At 38.5% G+C, this 21090-nt stretch overlaps 1 protein-coding gene across 1 annotated transcript in view; it reads right to left on the bottom strand.

Moving 5' to 3' along the window:
• cacna1db (calcium channel, voltage-dependent, L type, alpha 1D subunit, b) overlaps positions 1-21090 on the bottom strand; it is a 98360-nt gene that overhangs the window by 1997 nt on the left and 75273 nt on the right. The window contains exons 30-47 of the mRNA XM_042491340.1: positions 20930-21007; positions 16798-16926; positions 15876-15941; positions 15636-15727; positions 15371-15530; positions 15110-15237; positions 14780-14876; positions 14185-14287; positions 13186-13287; positions 7659-7795; positions 7133-7249; positions 5328-5782; positions 3616-3642; positions 3154-3294; positions 1506-1660; positions 961-1073; positions 681-815; positions 188-373 (exon numbers count right to left, since the gene is read on the bottom strand). Coding sequence (XP_042347274.1) covers positions 188-373; positions 681-815; positions 961-1073; positions 1506-1660; positions 3154-3294; positions 3616-3642; positions 5328-5782; positions 7133-7249; positions 7659-7795; positions 13186-13287; positions 14185-14287; positions 14780-14876; positions 15110-15237; positions 15371-15530; positions 15636-15727; positions 15876-15941; positions 16798-16926; positions 20930-21007 — 2421 coding nt within the window. The remainder of the gene's footprint in view (positions 1-187; positions 374-680; positions 816-960; positions 1074-1505; positions 1661-3153; positions 3295-3615; positions 3643-5327; positions 5783-7132; positions 7250-7658; positions 7796-13185; positions 13288-14184; positions 14288-14779; positions 14877-15109; positions 15238-15370; positions 15531-15635; positions 15728-15875; positions 15942-16797; positions 16927-20929; positions 21008-21090) is intronic.

The raw sequence follows: 21090 nt of genomic DNA on the forward strand, positions 1-21090 counted from the left end.
ATTTTGGAAATTTAACAAAACATCAAAACAACAATCAAGAATGGAACTGATACTGAAAGTAAAAATTGCATCCCTGCTCTAAGAAACTTAAAGAACCTTCCAAATCATCATCGCTCCACAAATGAATCAATGAAATCTTATCAAAGTGTAGTTCTTATGTTTGAGGCTCCATGTGTTTTTTACTCACAGCCTCCACTACACTGTTGGCGCTGCCTCTCTTCTGCAGGAAGTGTGAGCAGCTTTCTGCAGGTAACTGCAGACGTGAAGGAGAGTGGCTGCGGCTAGGAGGACCGTCTGCACCGTCTGTGTACCACGAGCTCCTCTTCACTGCGCCGGGGATGCTGCTGACGCTGCCAGGACTGCGCCAGTCCACCTGAGTGCACACATGCACACACACACACACACACACACACACACACACACACACACACACACACACACGGGTGTACATTTGTAAACTACATGTTTCTGGGTGTCAGAGATACTTCTTTGGTGAAGGGTTGGTATCAGATTGATTGATTGATATCAGCCATCAAAGGCTCAATGAGAACTGTTTTTTCTCTTTCTTACAGTTAACATTTACTTTCACATATTTGGCAATATTATATAATAATAATATTATATATAACCTTGATTAAACGCGAGACAACCTGTTGTGCATGTTAACATGTGAACCAGACCTGTATGAGTGGTGTGTAGCATGGTGAGCAGTCGCGGGTGATGGGTGAGGCAGGAGGCGTGACCCATGAGCGAAGCGACCGCGTAGGAGACAGACGGTGAATCCTACTGGCATCGAGTCCAGCCACCGCCATCACCTTAGGTTCAATCAAGTAGGGTGGGCATTTTTGGGTAGAGAGAGGAGACAAAACAGGTCTCTTACAAGAGCAATTCCTGTGCGACCTTTGTGACAGCTGCATTTTGTGAAAATACTATACATTCATTTTGTCACAATATTCTTACTTGTTGCTGCACCAAGTGTAGTGGAAGAGCTGTGCAGGTGGGAGAGGGAGGAGCTTCTTCCTGACTACTTCTTCTGCGAAGACACTCAAAACTGAATGTTGGTCTGTTGGAGGCTGAGAGATAAAACAAAGACCAAGAATTAGCCCTCTGGACTTCAACTTTGGTTACTTACAGAAAAATAAATATTGAGATAAGAAAAAGTCAAATGAAAAACAAGAAAAGCATATTTTTCAGACAATATAGGTATCATACAATATTAACATCTAATAAATCTCTTCTTGATATCAATACTTATTTAATACAATAAAGTGAACCTGAATGCTCATGAGTGAATGAATCAGCCCAGTGTATCAATGTGTGAATAAATCTTTATAATGAGTTGATCACAAAGAAGCTCGAATTAGCTTTCATATAAATACATAACATAAAGAGTTGTTTTACATCAAATCTGACAGTGTCAAAGAATCTTAGTCACCTTTCAACGACTCAGAAGAAATTCTAACAATAATAAAATAAACTGCAGTTTTTGTGCTGTGGCGTATCACCTTGAGGTGAGGGTAAAAGCCATCTCCTGGGTGACCGCCTGCCATCTTGGTAGATTGGTTGTTGGTCATCATCATCGTCATCATGCTGGTGGTCGCCCTTGGAAACCCCAAGGTCAAATTCACTCTCTGCATCATGGTGGTCTTTGTTGGACAACCTGTCAAAAAAACAGATTGAAAAATAAATTCACCATTTTAGTAAAGTGATGTGGCCCTAGGAATATCCCTGCAGTGTTGCAGAATATATGTAAATTACATAATGAACATACATATTTGGAGGGGAAAAAAATTGGAAAAAGGTGACAAATGAATTAATTGTTATTATGTTGTAACTGGTGATGCACAATGAACCATAGGTGCTTACTGTACAACTTCAAATAAAAGCTTAGTCCCAATTAAACACCTGTCCCTTTTACTCGCCAGGTGGGGAAACAAATTTTGACAAATAAAGCCCTTTCTCAATTAGAGCCCTGGTCTGGTAACCGTGCAGGTCATTTTTATAGAAGTTCTTTGGATGTATAAACCGAGTTGTTGGCTGCCTGCTGGAGAAAATGATAGTTTGTTGCTTAGATCATGCATACAATATGTATATATGTTGAAACTTTTGTCAATATGGACAAACTACTTACAATGTTAGCTTGGTAAGATTCTCCACAATTCAATCATTCAGTTAATTTTACTGAAACTGTCAGCACCAAAGAAGACGCGATTAGCTGCACGCATAGTAAACAAGAGAGATGCAAAAAAGGGAACAGTAGAAGTAGAAGACTATTCTCTAAAAAGCAAAGGAAAAATGTCCAGTGAATTGTATTCATAATTAAAATAATTATACATTTTAAATTCTTTTACAGAATAATTATAATTGTTACGATTTCTTTTCAGGTAATTTGTCACTTTGCATTTTTTTGTCTTACTTTCTCATTTTGTTTTGTTTTTTGTTGTTGTTGTTGTTGTTGTTGTTGTTGTTGTGGTTTAGGTCATTTTCCTCTTCCCAAGTTTTTGAAAAATAAATAAATACATTTAAAAATGTCATTGTTTTTCGCTATCTTTGCTGAGCAGCAGTTTTGTGTGAAAGGAAATAAAGGCCAAAATATAAGCCTGAGGAGGTCAGTGATTTAAGTAAACAATAGCCCGGGCTATAAACTGAAGTTTTCTGGCATTCTTGATAAATTCTAGATAATAGTGGTGGCCACTCAGAGAAAAAATCCTTTTATAAAGTCATATTAACGACATGCAAACATGGCAGCGGTCCACATGTGGTGCTTGTGGCTACAGCTGCATTAAAGGTCCAGTGCGTAGGATTTAGTGGCATCTAGCAGTGAGGGTGCAGAACTGAAGCTTGTCCTGTGCATCAAGTGTGTGAGAGAAATATGGCAGCCGATGCGAAAATGTCTATCTGGAGCCAGTTTGGTTTATTCGTTCTGAGCTACTGTAGAGATAACAGAGGACTGGAAGAGGACACGCTCCATATGTAGATATAAACGGCTCATTCTAAGGTCGCAGAAATACAACAATTCTTACTATCAGGTGATTATAAACTATATAAACATAATTATGAATATTATTTACCTAAATCCTACACACTGGACCATTAAGTGTGTCAGACAGTTACGTTTCCTCACACTGACAGCTGTCCTTGCCGACACAGTACCTGTCCTTCGTGAGCATGATGTCGTCTTCATGAAACTCCTCCCCGCTGTAGTACTCTCCCGAGCCCCGCTCGTCATCACTGTCCCCGTCTCCCGGTTCCTCTCGACGAATGGTGGGGTAGAGCACGCCGCTGCTTTCTGACCTGGCGTCAGAAAAGTCAAAGATATCATGAGTCAAACACTGATCAGTGAAAACCTTGACATTTATATCATACATTCATATCAGACATACTACAGTCAGTGCAATAAAGCACACACAATTATACTGTGAAACACAAATTTTACTGAAACATCATGAAGCCTCAAAGTTGCATTTCCACACAGTGCTTATTCAGTACCACATTCTTTGCAACTGACATAATTTGGATACGTTTTTTCTCTTTTTTTCCAAGTAAGGAGCTTTCACAGCATGTTTTGCCACAAAAAGTGCATGTTGTGAAATGAAGCTGACCTCCTGCACATACCTAATGTAGGCCTCATAGTAGCGTGTCCTGCTCCGAGCAGAGAAAGCAGGCGGTCAGGGAGATTATTTGACACAGGAGAGCAGGAAAGGAGGGGAAGAGAGGTTACATGCAGTCACAAAAGACGAGAGCACATACATTTATCTATTCAGAAATAGATGTTTATAAAGGATGATAATTAATTGAATGGTTTTACTGCTTTACCAGCTTACTGTCCCAAAGTATACAGGGGAAGATACTTTAATGAAACTACATATCATATGTAATATGAAATGTATAAAATTAGTTGTAGCTGTTGAATAATTATATCAGTTAAGGACTGTAAGGACTGTATCATCATCACTATTTGAACATGTCTAAACTGAAGCAATTCTTGCTGCAATCTTTGGAACAGGAAGCAACATTCATTAAGATCCATTTTGCGATCAGCCATGTGAGAAGAGATTGAGCCATTTGAGAAAGTATATATTTGTACATCAGTAGGGAATAACCAAGGTTTGACATGGACCACTGAGATGTTGTAATGCTGAACAGGAAATGTGGGGAGGTTTAAGGATGGGTTTCTGTCAAGCATGCCCTTTTTTTTCATTGTCTTCCAGCATCTGTTGAGAGTTTCGAAGGATAGTCTCTAAATCAAAGATGGTATATACAAGAGACGGACATCATGAAAGCTCCTTAAAGTGAAACCAAAACATCGTGATCACCCCCTGTTGGCTAGCTACATTATAGGTCAATGATATCAAAGGGAACATGGGACTGAACTTGAAGCATGTCTTGAGTACATTGTCAAATAAGTATTTCCCAAAGATGGTTTCCTTCATTTTAGGTAGTTCTTATAACACTTATTTTTGTTCAAGTGTTCGTTGTCCTGATAGGGTTTTTTTTTAATTAGTTATATGATGCTATAAAAAGGAGGTTTGAATTCATGATTGACAGCTGTGCTTGCAATGAATAAGGCTGCTACCGATTGGTCAGACAGGTGTATGCAAGGGAACTTGATATCGCAAAGATCCCTACTATGCAGACTCTGGCTCCAAATGACGTCACCAGCGCTTAAGTATTTTGGCTTCATTTTAAGGAGTAAGTGGAGATGTGTTGACCATCCTGATGGACAGTCATTTGTCTAGACAGTGCAGTCAGGCTGGCTGTAATTAATAGAAAATGTTTAACATTTTGGCGCAGAGCCTCCATCAAGCACAGCTTGGGTCTCCTCTCGCTCTCTCTTATCATGTATTATAGTTGTCATTCATAAGCCATACTTTATCAACATGCACTTCCAGGGATTTGTGGATAAACAAAGTGCTGGTGCCCGCTGACTTTACTTGCATGTTAGACATTCCTGCTGCTAACTAGCTGCAAACACCGATTTGTCACTGTCACTGGACCCGTAAACAGGCCTGGTTATGGGTTATGACACCGAATTGCAGGATGCATCACTAACTGACTCCATTTCTGGTGGTTATGGGCTAGGGCCTAACTTTCATCAAATCTCATCTCTGAAAATTTTGCGGAACATCAGATGTGTTTTAGGATTATTATGACCATATTTTAAACAACAACCAAAACAATGTGTATTCAAAACATTCAAACATTCTATCAATCCCAAACCATTTCCAGGCCTAGAAAATAGTTTTCCTTATTTCATAACTTCTCCAGGAATTTTGTAACAGTGGGAACGCTGTATAAATATAAATATAAATCTTCTTTTCACTGACCTTGTGGAGTGTGACTTCCAAAGTTTGTCATGTACTCCTTTGCTGTAAGTGGACACAGATGATCCATTTTTGGTGGAGGACGAGCGGTCTCTCGTTATCAAACACTTCTGCTGCCTTCCATTGGTCATGGAGAGAAGTGAGGGCACGTTGGCATTGTTGAGGTTGGCATTGGAGGGTATTGGCGATTGATGGCAAGTGGAAATACAGTGAGGATAATGATACGGGTGAGGGGTGTGATAATGATGGTTATACTGGATGGGCGAAGAGTTCAGCTCTGTGTCTCCTCCTATGTCAACATCGCTGGATCTCCGGCCTGTTTGGGTGGGTTCAGTTGAGCCACTACAGGAAAAGGGAAGGATCTGTAGCGGCCGTTGGGTGACAGTGGTTGGGTGAGGGTAGCCTTGCTGATCAGCACTGACATGGTTGACATGGTTCCCAAAAAGACCACCATTACGCTGCAGAAAGACACCAAGAACCAGTGAGGACAGAAACAAGCATCATAAACACTGTAAGCTGCTTAAAGTACAACTGGCACGCTGGCCAAAAGTAAAAACATTTTGCATCAATACACATCATTTTAAAGACATACTTTAACCACCAAATGATTGTACAGAACATTTGTATAGCAATTACCCACCCAATGTTGACATTTAATTTGTGAGGGAAATTTTTGTTTTTTCACTCAAGCCTCGAAGATGAAAGATGAATCCAAAAACTGAGCTCGTGATGAATTCGGGTCATAGGCAACCACATTCATCAACATATCTAAACAAACTCTCAAACTTACAAACTCTTTCAAAACTCATGCAATATAATCAAAGTGTCATTTATTCAGTCGCATTTCAGTACTTCCCAAACAGATGTATTCTAACGAGGAAAATTTACCTTGCTGAACACGGGAGGTGTACGACTTCTTTGACTGGTCGTTTGTTTGCGTTATTGTGACACTTTGCTGAATCCAAACTATCTGTGAAGTTGCTCAAAAACACAAACTAAGTGATTGAGGCAACAGTAGACCGGCAGCTCCCGTGTTCAGTGAGGTAAAATTACTATTTTTGTAAATGGGGTCTAGCTTTGAAGAGAGCTTAGATAAGTTTCAATTTCAGCTTATTCAAAAGGTGCTGCTTTGAAAGTACTTAGCATACGACTGGATGAATGAGACTTGGATAATACTTCATGAGTTGATAGTATTTGTGAATTGATATTTTAATATAATTTTACTGTTGTAAATACAGCTCCTTTACTTTAATTTAAAAAAAAAAGAATTTTCTCTGTTTTTGGATTCAGAGTGAGTTCTTGATATACAAATAATAATTTAATGATCAATCAATCATCCAGCCCTGCTCTATGTGTTTTCCTTCAGTTTTTCATACTTAACATCAGCGCCTGTTATTAATCATGTTAATACAGTAAATCTTGAAAAAAGTGCACAGTAGATTACTGTAGATCATTAAGATCTATGTGATATCTGACTGTATCAGGTTTTTCTCTGTGCTGTAATATGCAAACGCCAGACTGAATGGAAATTAATGATGAGTTTTATTCTATTAATTCTTATCTCCATCAGAAAATATAAAAAATAATAATAAAAAATAATGCAATGTTGTGTAATACATGAGATTTTGTAACACTAAGACAGCAGAAACCTCTATTTGAAGGGTGGGATTAAAGACAAAATAGAAACTGGTCTAATAGGGCTTTATTAAGGAAAAAAACAAACAAACTGCACCTTTAAAAAAAAAAAGACCTAAAAAACAAAACAAAAACAGTCTGAATGTCTGGGAGGGATCTTCAAGGACGTTTACCCTGTATATTTCTTCTTCTTCCTCTCCATTTGCGTCTACTAACCCCCCTTCTTGCAGGTCACATGATATGGCTCGACGTATCTCTGGCCCAATGTCATGCAGCGTGCGCAGGCCGGCCTGCAGAGAGAGTAGCTGTAACTCCAAACCTACCAGCAATTACAGGCTTCTTATCTACAGCTGAATCTTATCTGGTTAAGACAAATTGAGTTTTAATGTTGCCAAACATTCCAGTTCTTTCCAAGTGACAACATGTCTCTACTCAGACAGATCCGCAAAGTACTTCAGAAATGCTAACACGGCTTTTCTCCAAATTAACATATCATCTCACTTACTGAGACCATGCAAATAGTTTTGGTTTTTCTTGTTCAGGTTACTCTGACTACAGGGAACCTTTTTTTGGTACAAAAGTACTGTAGATAAAGGACATTTAGTAACATTTAATCACTGATTTGTATAATGCACTGGTGAAGTGTATCTATGTGATTGTATTCCCACAAACACAGAGCATGATACATTGTACTCTTACCTGTAGAGCCATGGTTGTGTTCAGTCTCTCCCATGAGCGCCTTCCTACAAGACCCTGCTCTTTGCGCCTCTTGAACTTCCTGAAGTAGTCCTGTATCAGGAAGGTGGCATAGAACTTCCCCACTGTTACCTCGTCATCTGAGCGAACAGACCAGACACACCCAAGCCTCCCAAATCAACACCAAAATACACCTCATAACTGAAATTCTGTTTGCATCCAAAACACTTAAAAAGTAAAACTATCTCATTATCTAAGCAAACAGAAACACATTTTGTCAAAAAAAAAAAACATCAACAGTATAAAGCACCACCACTGCACAATGCTATCTTGACAATAGAACAAAACACCTCTGTAACAATCAAAATGAAAAGAATACCAAGACAGGTTGATGAAGTGCCATAACCACTCGCTGCTGCATGAGCATTACAACTGTCCAGTCTGGAAAACACTACTTCAACAGGATCATAGTAGAGAGGTACACACACCACTGCTGTGTCAGAAGAGACTTCAGAGATTTGGTCCAAAGTATATTGAGACACACAGACTTGAGGAACAAACTTAATGAGAGGACTAATATTTGAAGCCGGGGCCCCAGATCAGATTGGTCCCATGTTTTGCTGTCCAGCTAATACATCTACATTTTGTGCCAGTTTTTCAAATCGTCATTGGATGGGTTCACTCAGATCCAGGTACAAACTTTTCAACATGACCAAATCCAAAAGGGGACCACACATCTAAATGGGACCACACATCACAGTATAGACTGCCGGCTACATAAAGAACAACAGGTAGAATAGCCAGCTGAGTGTTTTGAAGGATGCAATTGTAAGAAACTACTTTTGACTGTTACTACTTTTAACTTTACACTCTATGTAGACTTATTATGTAGTCCAATGTCTACTTTATTTACCTTGTCATTAACATTTAAACGAATTGGGTGCAAAATGAAATGTTTATACATATATGACCAATTTAAACGTTTTATTGCAACTTGTTCCTGAAATCCACCCTGAATCCACCGTGCTGCTGGGATCAGGATAATCAAGTTTTTTTGGATTAAAGTTATCCCAATCCTACTAAAAAGACAACACAACAGTTTACAACTACGACTGGCTTACATAATATTACCTGATTTAAGATTTTTTTCTTGAAAAAAACATGAACAAATCAAGATTTAATACACTCAAATAGTCAAAATCCTTAGTCCTCTTATAAAGTTTGATCATTTTGTAGTCACAAGTCTTTGTACTTCAGTATACTTTTGGACCAAATCACTTTAGTGTCTCCCAAAACAAGATTGCTCTACTCTGAGAGATTCAGACAAGCCTAGAATTCCTTTTACATTAACCTTCATCAGAACACAACACTGTGTCATACAGTCACTTTTCAGGAGCACATAAAAGAAACTGTGGTCTTCACAATTTATCTGGATGTAATACTTGCTGTTCTGTCACAAAGCAAAACATAGTCAAATCCCCTTTCAATTTAAATTCAAAAACATAGGAAAAGCTACATTTTATTCTTGGCACTGTTTAAATGTCATAACTGAATGTATGTGAAGGAGGTGACTGTGCTGTGATGAAAAAGCTGAATACCATTTTCAAGAGTTTCTGCAAATGTGAAAGACTGCAAATGACATTTACATAAGTAAATGTCTGCAGCGTGTTTTAACCCAAAACCAGATTACATCTTTGTCAGCAATGCAGATTTTGCTTTGTCTCTGAAAACATGCATGCGGTTTGGAAACAATCCTTTTGCACACAAAAAGAGAAAAACACACAGAATTGCTCATGCATGCAAGTGTGTATGAACCTTTTTAACCTCCTAATTTACAGTAATTTATGGCTGCATTTCCTATAAGTCAAAAGAATATCTAGTTACTACCACACATACTAGTGCTACATCATACGACAGCAAAATTTACTACATTTCACATCCACCACCCCAGAGACAGATGAGCAGAGGTGTTTTTTTATATTTATATATCCCAGAAAAACAACATAATCTGCAGGAAATAGCACATGCAAGAAGGCAGCGAAGAGAAGCAGCGTGGGTCAGATCTACAACCCCCATTTTGAAGGAGAACACACAAACTACATTTAGCCAGAGAAGAAGCTGTGACTACACACACTATCTGCCATGCAGGTAGGCCACTGAAGCATGGGTCTGATTCACTCAGATAAGGTTGCTAAAGCAGGGTGGGGAAAGAGACTAAACAAGAAATCAAGAGACTGAATCTGTGTGTGTGGAAAATGTGGGTGGGTTTTTTTTTTTTCAAATGTCATCTTTCCTTTACCCATTTTAACTTAAGAGTAACTGAGGAAAGGTGACTTACATCAGGATAGCTGCTTTAAAATGGAAGCACCATTCAGTCCAGATCTGATGATCCATCTAAAAGCAGCTGACACATTTTTCCATATCAACCGACACAGCCTGAGATGTGAAAAGATCTGTTCAGAAAGAATACCTGTGCCAAAAAGCACACTCAAGGTCATTAAAATGCCACTTTCACTTTCACTAAATTGATATTTTTCAGCTTGTCTGAGTCATACTTTCAGATGTGCATGAAGGTGTAGGCCAATCATTTACCAGATAAATCATGTTTTCATTACACATTTCAGTTCAAATTTTCTTGTTTTTGAAGGAAGTGATCTGCATCATTCTGACATATTTTCAATCAAAAGAAAATAGCTGAGTGATTTTAGGTCTGCGTTTAACCCTTTAACACCTGGATTAACATTAGTTTTGGTGTGCTGAATTTAGATGCTTTTCACAAGCATTTTAACCGAAACCTGGTTTAAGTTAAGTTCTTTTAAAAACATAATGAGCAACTTGGCAAGAAATGTCGCGCTAAAAGAAGAAAGTGAAAAAATAATAGATAAATTGGATATTGTTTAAAAACATGAGAAAAATGTCAAGAAAAATATATTCATAATTATCTTACTAATATATTTAAAATTAGGTCACTGAAAAAAATGCTAATTTTCTTGCTCATTTTTGGGCCATTGCTTGTTGAATTTCTCGTTGCCATGTTTTTGAAAGAAATCAAGCCTGGTTGTTCAGGTTTTAAAGGGTTAACTACATAATGCATCAAGCGTGAGCAGATCAGTGTACAGTAAATTTTGTGCCCACAGGTGACAGCGGGTTCTCTTTCCGTACAGAGCCTTTTGAGGTTCTAAAGGAGTATCAGTAGTATCATGCCACCAGACTAAAACAGAACTGCCCCAGAGAGCTCAGGACGGCAGAAAGAGAAGAGAAGAAGACCAGAGACTGACTGAGCACTCTACTGAGAACAGAGGAAGCTGTGGAAGAGCGAGCCTTGGCGGAAAAGATTCAAAAAAACAAGAGAGGTTAGCAAACTAAAGCACACAAAGACATGCAATTAAATGAATTTCTAAAACATAGCAGAGCTGAAGCACTGTAAGCATACAAGGACACTGGATGAACTCCATGAACACACCTACAGAAAGCTGCTTGTACATGCTAGATACAGGTGTCACTATCTTCAGCCCTCTGTTAGACTAAGACTTGTTAGTGTGTGGTGAAAATTACGCTATTTTACCAGCTTTGCATGACTGTACAACATAAATGAACTGAAATCAAACAACACCACACAGTAAAGATCATATTCAGCACATCTTGACTATCTGGCTTTAACTGGCATCAACAATAGATGGAACAAAACATAGCTAGCGACTCAGACCACAAGTCTATCAGGTTTGGTTGAAGATACAGGGACGTATGTAACATTTGTTCTAACTTGTGATGATGTGCAAACCTCAAACTTGTTAAAAAAAGTTGATTTCCACTTCAATACATAAAATAAAGTTCATCCAACTAATGGCCGGTGTGTTTCTCATAAAATTGCTTCTAAAAATGATTGTAAGACTGTTTTAAGAATGTAACCTCTGCACAGAAAGAAAATTAACTAAAAATGCTGTGTCAGCATGAAACACAGTATAATAAAGTAATATTATAATACAATACAATAATACAATACAGTAAACAACATACCAGATCATCAGCTTTCAACTTCATATATCAGCACAGCTTTATCTGATCAGCACAGTATTTTTATCTGATGTATACTTTACACACAGTGAGGGAGAGCAAGAGGAAGAGAGAATGTAGAACCAGAATCAGCGAGATTTATGAGAAACAGAACTATAGGATTATGACGGAAACCGCAGTGAAACTTTGAACGGCTGACAGAGATAAGAGTTTTCTGTAAACTGATGGATTGTGTGTGGTAACGCTGTATGTCTCATTGTTGGTTTTGGTCAGTAAGTGGGCCTCGCTTTCAGAGGTACAAAAACAGGATGCTGACGTCGTCTGACGGACTAACCCTTGACACCAGTGTCGTAAAGCGATATGAAACTTCCTTCTGTGGATTATAAATTACAACATTGAAAGGTAGCTTTTAAAACGTTGTAATTAGCTTCTTCACAGTGGACAGCTGCATTCAGCTTGATTCTCGTGGTGACCCAGTGTCTCGTCTTAAAAAGTACCAAAGTGTTCAAAAACCAATGGAAATTTTTCACAATAGATATTTTCCAATTTTGATAATAGGGTTAACACAGTTATAAATATAACAACTAATAATGGCTGAATTGTATCTAGCTGCTTCAGTTTCAGCATCCTGGTATTGTGCCCGATGTCTCACTGTCACAGCTTACTGGGACACTTGAAGATAAAAAAAGCCACTGTTTATGAATTTAGTAACAACTGCGCTTTTCCTGCTCTGAGACTTCAGGATGTGTGCTGTGAAAAAGTACTTTCAGACTGCATCATCTGCCTCTGTACTTTCCACTTGTATGCTGAGCATCTTGCAAAAACTAAGAACACTAAAAAGAATATTGCTAAATATTTGTAACTGAGTTCCCGTGCTTTAAGAGCATTGTAGTAAAGAGTGTGAGAACTATTTGGATGGAAGACGCTGAGCATATGTATGCACAGCGGACAAGTCAAGATGATTATAGTGTATGTTCCTGTGAGGAAGAAAGTAATCAACAACTAACAGCCTTTTCAAAGGATGGAGTAAGTTTTTATACCAAAAAGACTACCAAAATGTATTTGAAATGAAGTGTTGTTGTGATGTTACTCCTTGCTTGTGGCCAGTATATATCGTAGTAAAAAATATAGGTGAGACTGTATCCTGACAAGCAAACATAATACAGCAAACGGAGCGTGTAAATAAAACTGACTTCCTTTTTAAATTCAAATGTAGGTAATATTATATTTGCATTCAGATGCATGCCCACTGTTTGTCATACTTCTTGCTTCTATAAATAAGAACTGTTTGCTGTGTGGCTGCCAAAACATTTTGATGACGTAAAGTTGCCATTACTACCTTTCGGGAAATACAAATGAGAAGCAGCATGTATTCAAATTCATTGTGTGCAAGAACACTACAGATGAGTGGAGGGACGCAGTAAGGTGACTGAACTGTGAATGATGCTCAACAGCAAATAGTGATCACTGTTAATGCAGTGTGCTGCCCACGTGCATGTGTGTAATGACCACTGACCGCCTGCAGGGGGCACCACTTGGTCCAGCAGCTTCATGCTGGTCCTCTTCCAGATCTTCTTAATCACAGCTCTGAGCTCCTCATTGGCTTGCTCCAGGTTACCTTGGAAATGACCAAAAAAGTGAAAAGTTGAATTTCAGTCCACTTTGGTTAAAGGACACAGTAACTGATCACTACATCAGAGTATTAAGTGAAAAAAATTATCTATCTTGTTCTCACACACACAAAACACAAATCTTAATGAATACAGAAATTTCCTTAAGATAAATGAATATAATAGGATTAATCATGAGATGTCTTTACGCAAATTAGAGCATACAAGTAAATGACCTGAATCAATCGAGCTTTTACAGTCTGAGGTAGCAGAGAGTTGTTTTGATGCTGTGTGTGGAAAGACTGCTTGTTAAAAATCTATAGCCCCCTCTTGTGGCAAAATGTTAAACTGGAATTTAGGTTTTATGACTGCAAAGAGTCAAGGCACTGACACAGTTGTAAATAGCAGATTAATATACTCACAGTCCAAGTTGCTTGACATGATATTAATTCAAAATACACTGCATAAGGCATCCCGGAGTAAATAATTCAGAGGGACAAGGTGTTACATCAAAACATTTGCATGATATTTGACAGACAGGTAGATAACAATGTAAAAACATTTAAATCTCAAATATGATCTCATCACATACTGCAGCCCAATGATGAGATCAATATATCAACACATTTTATTGTTAAATGAACAAAAAAACAAACAAACATTGAAGATGAAGAGGTACAACCTTGGCTGCTCAATGCACAAAAAAATATGCTTGCCAAAAAAACTGCATCTCTGTTCATGACATTGTAGTTTACGGCTTAATAAATGACCAAATAACAAGCACACTGACTGCTCCTGTTGGTTTCTCTTGGCTATTGTCATACAACTCAAACTTAAATCTGTTTCATACTTTAAGTCCCTTTTATATTGCAGATCTCTGATGGATCTTGACAGTGAAGACTTACCCTCAGTCTTAATCTTGAGAGCAGTGCGGACCAAAGCGAACAAGGTGGCATTGAACATGACTGTGCCATCGCTGTTCAGCGGCATGTTCATCGCCACAAGACGCTGCAACAGAAGTACAGATCCAAAAGGATGCATTAAATGTGAAATAAGCAGAGGGGCAACCGTTGTTTTGAAGGTCACAAGTAAGTCTCTTTGTGCTCGAGTCCCAAGTCAGGACAGGCAAGTCTCAATCCCTAAACTTTTAGTTTAGAGCCTTAAATAAGTTACGCTGCCCTTTTCATCACATCTAATGCAATTTCAGCAACAGTTTTATTTCATTAATTATTATTATTATTTATTATTCAATTTACAAAAAACGTAAATGCTTTTTAGATCTGTGGAATTAAGTGTGGACTTGTTGGGAATGAATAGTGCTGACGTTAGCTGATTCAGGAAATGAGGGGAAATTGAATTGTGGAGCACTTTTTAAGTAACAACTTTTAATGTTTTGTACTCTTTCATGTATTTTGGTCACCCTTACCATTCACCACAATAGGAGTCATGATTTCTTTCTGTCTTTATGCATGTGAGTGTTTCATGCTGTGAAAAACCCACCTTACAGGCCACTCTGTGGGGGCAGAGCTTGCCAAACCCCAGCGGAGGCTGGATCCTTCTCAGCAGAGTCACCACATCAAGGTGCTTTATCCTGCCCCTGACAAAGCGACACATTAAATATAAGGCACTATCACACATTCTTCACTGCCAGCAAAGGTTCTAATAAGTGATGGATAATCAGTAAGTTCACTTTAGAAGGTATGGCTGTTGTAAAACAATCACTATGTCATGTGTACTTACAGTATGTAGTATTTATTAGCAGTAGCATCCAGGATAAATAACAGGAAGTAAATGTTGCTGGTGCTCTTCAAACAGGGCCTGAGTACTTACTTGGCTTCAGGGTCGTATTCAGACCAGATCCTTTTAAACTCATCCAGGTGATGCGGTCCAAGAATTGACCAATCACGGGTAAGATAGTCAAAGTTATCCATAATGACAGCAACAAACAGGTTGATAATCTGAAAACAGGACATGCAACATTTTTGTCATATTCTATTGTATTATTACTTGTATTGTAAACTGGTAGATGTATGCTTGAGTCTGTGCTCAATCAGTACTGATACTACACACAGTGAACTATCTGAAGATTACCAGAAAAGCACAGAGCATGTAGAAGCTGATGAAGTAAATAATGGCAAAGCCGCTGCCGCAAGTTCTCTCCTCTCCGGGGTTGTAGTCTGACTCTGAATCACACAGCTTCCCTGGCAGACAGGCTAGCATGATCTCCTGCCAGGCCTCACCTGTGGCACACCTGCCACACAACAAGAAACAACATGAGCACAGGCGCAATGTGGGATTTAAGCATTCAGAGTGCTTTATCATAGTTTGTAACCAAAAAATTAAACTTTTCAAACACCTGAAGAGCATAAGGACAGCTTGAGGAAAGGTTTGAAAGTTGTTGTTGCGATTGATTTGTGTTCCATCTACCATGGCGATTTTCCCAAACACCTAAAAAGGACAAATATACATTGTTTCAAACAATCAGTCAGCAAGCTCTCAAATTCTTAATTATATACAAGAGCATTAGGCATCACACAATGAAAACAGTCACTAAATATACCCTGCAGGGTGTCCAACAGGTTATACACCATATTACCTGCATTCCAATTACGGCATAGATGAAGAACAACATTGCTATCAGGAGTGCAACATAGGGAAGAGCCTGAGTGTGGAAAAAAGAGAAAAGAATGAGACACTGCTGCATAACTCTGGAATCTGTAGTCTCTAATTTGAGTGATGTGCAATGTCAAACCACATTTACATCACCAGATCCACTGATTATCATGCCAAATTATGTACAACTAGCCCCATCCTGTTGCAATATGTATGTTGTCTTATCTTGCTTTGCTACACAGTTTCTTTAGAGCTTCATTTGAACTGCATCCAAAAAAACTTGGTTACAATCGTGGTTACAGTGGTTATAAGTGAATTAGGTCTCTCCAATGATACAGTTCACCCCAAAATCAAGAAACATATTTTTTCCCCTTACTTTAGTGCTATTTATCAATCTAGCTTGTTTTGTTGTGAGCGTTGTGAGTCAGGAGCAGGAGATGCAGACATTAATGGCATTCTCCTCAACTGAGCTCTAATGTCAGCTAGCATAGTGGTGTTAGGTAAACTAGCAGAAGATGCACAATTTCTTCGGTGCAGTGATATGGTTAGTGTAGTTTGGTAGAAAGAAAATAGTTCCTACGCAAAACTGCTCACAAAAAGGTCTGTGGATTGTCTTGAGTTTTTCAAATGTATTTTGTGGCGCCTTGAGCACCACAAGCAGAGTTCCATCTAGTTCAATTTTATTGGCTAGAAGGGCGGACACATGTACGGCCGATATTTCTGCAACACACACAAAACAATCTAAGTTGATAAATAGCACTACAGATAAGGGAAAAATATATATACTTTTATTTTGGGGTGAGACAAATGTTTAAACTTGTGATTTGTCTAATCTCTTATCTCATTGGTTCAAATACTGCAGATTCAAGAGGGCTGTTTAGTGGCTGCATTTGTTGGAGTCTCACCTGGAAGGACTTGATAAAGGTCCACAGTAGAGTCCTGATGCCCTCCCCCCTGCTCAGAAGTTTAACTAATCGCATCACTCTAAACAGGCGGAAGAAGGTGATTGAGATGCGAGCGCTGTCCTCTGTGTTCTGGGGTGACGGACGTAGAGAGTGATTAGAGGATGAAAAAACAAAATTTGTACCATCCAAACACAGACAGTGAGAAAGCTCCATACCACTCATGCAGTCAGTCATACATGCTTTCTTTTAATCATCATGTATGAGTCATCTTAGCTAACTATTAACATAAAAGTAGATAAAACCTGTAAAGACAAAATATTCCCATTTGTGATCTTTCTGTATCTTTGCAATAACAACAAGCAATGTGCATGCAAAGTAACAGAGTCTTAATCACCATTCCCTGTCAAACAGACCTGAAGGACCATCACATACAGCACATTTAACTTTTGATGACCGATTACAGGCAACAGACAGATCATCTCCAAAGACAAACAAACCAAGACAAGCTGTAATTTAGTTTCTTACAGTTGATACAAACACCAACAGATGGATACTTTAGTCTTGTTACAGTACAATCAGGCAAGACCTTCCACAAGTAATATAATCTCAAACAGTGCATAATGTTGGTGTCTGATTGCTGGGGAAAGCGATGTTGAAATGAAGACATAAGACAGGAGACCATAGAGTGTTATCTGTTCATCTGCCACATGCCATGCACCCAGACAGGACAAGGTCTCAACAAAGTAAATGTCAGCTGAACAATAAAACTGGAGCCAAAATGCAATAAACAAGGCAGATTCAAATCAAACACTGAGTGTTCACTCACAAACCATCACACAATAAAGCATCTCAATGTTTTCATCAGTGAGTGAACGACAAAGTGACAACAAAGAGATCTTAATGCTGGGTGATCACAGAAAACTGAGGGGCTTCGATCGTTTTCTTACCCCCGGCTCCACTATCACCTTGACGACAGGAATGGCTGCCGACTTGAAACCAAAAGCCTAAGGTTAATCCAAGTAACACATACCAGCTGTATAGCACCAAATAGTTCACGAGTCAGTGCTGCTGCAAACATCACATATCATCACTACCTCTGACATATTTAACATGTAACGGCATGAAAAAGCACCTTCACTTAAAAAACAACACAGGATTACAATTTATACCACAAGCAAGACCACCATCATCATAAAGCCCGACATGCAAAAGCTTTATTACATATTCTCAGCAGTAACACCAGACATGAGATGCAAGCATTAAATGCTGACAGAAAACATTGCTGTTAGCACTAACAATAGGGAGAACGCATATATACACCTAATTTAAGGAAAATGCTCAAATTGGTATTTTTGCTATTTTATTACTATTGTCTATATTTTTTTTTCCAAATGCATTTTACATTTTACCTAATGATTTTTAAATTAATGCTGGACATAATAATTGATATTATTTCCATTTGTCCAGTTTTAATAGGAAATGACCTTTTAATATCAAGCTTGATTCAAATAAGTTTTGCCCTGATTAACACTGACATCCCAAATTAAAAAAGACTACTAACTTAAAAATATTTGCTTATTTGTTTCTGTTAGAGACACAAATCTCTTTCTGTTAACAAAACTGTTAAAATGTGCTATGTTTCACAAATTGTCTGTTTACCTCTAACAGAATATCCTCCTTGACTCCCACTAATGTAGTTTCAAGGCAGGTCATTAAACTGAAAAGGCTCTCCTTGTGATAACAATGACAGTGCTCCATGCTGCAAAAGTGAACACTGTCCTCATACTCCTAGGCCTATCTGCTGTATTTTATTTAGTGAAGTATCAAATCCTAATCTCCACTCTTAAAGAAGAGGGCATCTCAGGCTCTCTACTCTTACTATTTGTATCTCACCTGACGGGTCAGTCCAAGCAGGTGACACTGAAAGATTTGGTGTCTGAGCCACACAGCCTGACAACAGGAATTCCACAAGACTCCATCCTTGGCCCTCTATTATTCTTCCTCTACACAAGGATACTTAATGCTGCCATACAATCACATGGCTTCTCCTACCAATACAATACTGCTGACACCCAGCTTTTCCTGCATTCACCTCATCTGACACTCCTCCACCTTGCTCCTTGCCTGACTGACATCTCAGGGTAAATGTCAAGGCACCACCTTAAGCTCAAACTGGACAAGTAGGAAATTTTGTTCCTCCGAACTAAGTGTTACACTCACCAAGACCTGCACATGACCAATGTTCCTCGCTATGCCAGTTTGGACAACGAGGAAGCTGGGAATGACATTGCATTCTCGGCAAATGTAACAGCATTCGCCCATAACCATAACCCTCTGCCTAGAGGTTTAGCCATCCCATCTACTTTTTTTGGATATCTAGCTCCGAGTTTGAAGTTTTTCTTTCCAAAATAAACAGTGGCTGTGTGGCAAACATATATATATTTAAGGGAAAATAAAAAAGAGAGATGATGGCTGTTAAATGTCAATACAAAATGGTACAGATAAATAAATAAATACACTAGTGACAAAACCATTGAAAACATACTCAGCAAGCGCTGACATTGTGGTATATTACCTGTTGCTTTAACTCACACAGGTAATAGTCAGGCTTTCTGTGTGCAATGATTACATTGTACATTACATAATATGCTAGAGTTTGACCAGTGATGTTGTACAGTGTGTTCTTTACCTAAAACATTAATTCAAAGAAAGGGATGGACAGGGCAAACCAACATATTCATACTATAAGGATGAGCCTGCAGCAAGCATAGAGTGTTGACAACAGCTGCTGCAAACTAGGACACAGAGAGGCCTTGAAGTAGCAGTACAGCAGATTCAAAGGAATTAAAAGCAAAATCAATTTGGCACAAAATGATCACATCCAAAATAGTTAGATGATGACTGAGTTGCATTCAAAAACACCAGTTCACAATTACAATTAAGAAGCTATTTTTAACTTAATATTTTATCAATTAGTGGTGGAAAAATGGCTAACTGGGAGGAATTTGAAGGAAATAATAAAGACAAAGACACATTAGCACTAAAGGTTTTTTTTACGTATGTACATTTGATAAACATAGTGTACAGAAAAATATATCAAAAGTGAAATAAGTTGCATCTATTGTGTAATCACAACCAGACTGTAACAAATTAAAGCACCATTAAGTGCATAACAAGTGAAAGGAGTCATGATTCTCATATTAAACAAATAAAGCTGTTTACACTCAAACACCATTGGTTAAGCAGCCTCATCACAATACTACCATGTCATGAAACTCTGGTTTCAAGACAGATTCTGGAGTTGTGAAGAATAGTGATTTTTTAAAAAAGGATGTTGTGATCTTGAATGCAACTCTGATGCTAAAGCAAGGCCCTCTTCCTGTGAGCGTCACAGTAACACAGGCTTGAATGTGTGACTACTTACATTGATCTCAGTGATGGCAATGTCAACCACGCTACCCACAACAATTAAGGCATCAAACGTATTCCATGCATCAGCAAAATAGTTCTGCAAGCATGAGCAACAAAGACGCACAGAAAAAGAGAGAGAGACAACAGACCAAGAAAGAAAATGTAAAAAATAAGGATTATGAAAGATAGAAAGAGGAGACCATCAAAAAGTTGTGATTAGATTTGAGAGAGTGAGGTGGAAAGTCAAATCCCTCCTGCCACTGAGTCTGTGGGAGTACTTGCTTGTTTAATTATTCAAAATAATAATAGCATTTAGAGATCCTTTATTATAAACTGATCATCTCTCATTAATCTCGATTTTAAACAGCATTTTTAACTCCCACTGATGCAGTGGCAGGCTGAAAGAAATGGCCAACATAGATTTAAAGCTAAAAAAATTAACAAGTTCCAATCATTATGGAGCAGTGGCTTAAAGTAATTTATGTGTTGGCATTTAACATGCAGGTAGATGATGTTTTTTTTTCAGCCAATCAGCAGGTATTTCAACTATCAAGTCAACAACAGATTCAATGGACTTGCTCCATGAGCCTAAAAAATAAAACAAAATTAAGGCAGGAGGGAGGGAAAGGAGGAAAAATGTGGAGAGGGGAAAAAACAAGCAGCAGCAGTGGGAGAGCAGCAAGAGGGAATGACAGAGTTGTACATACTAACGTCTTTCTACCTGGCTGAGAATGATGTCGACTACACTGCCAATCACGACCAGAGCATCGAAGACATTCCAGGCGTCCCCGACATAGCCCTGATTATGGCAGCATGCACAGCCAGCAGGAGGAGAGGGGAAGGCAGGAGAGGAGGGGGGTGCAGGGAGGTATAAGAGAGGTT

Source organism: Plectropomus leopardus, chromosome 8 (assembly GCF_008729295.1).
Source record: "Plectropomus leopardus isolate mb chromosome 8, YSFRI_Pleo_2.0, whole genome shotgun sequence".
Taxonomy (NCBI): Eukaryota; Metazoa; Chordata; class Actinopteri; order Perciformes; family Serranidae; genus Plectropomus; species Plectropomus leopardus.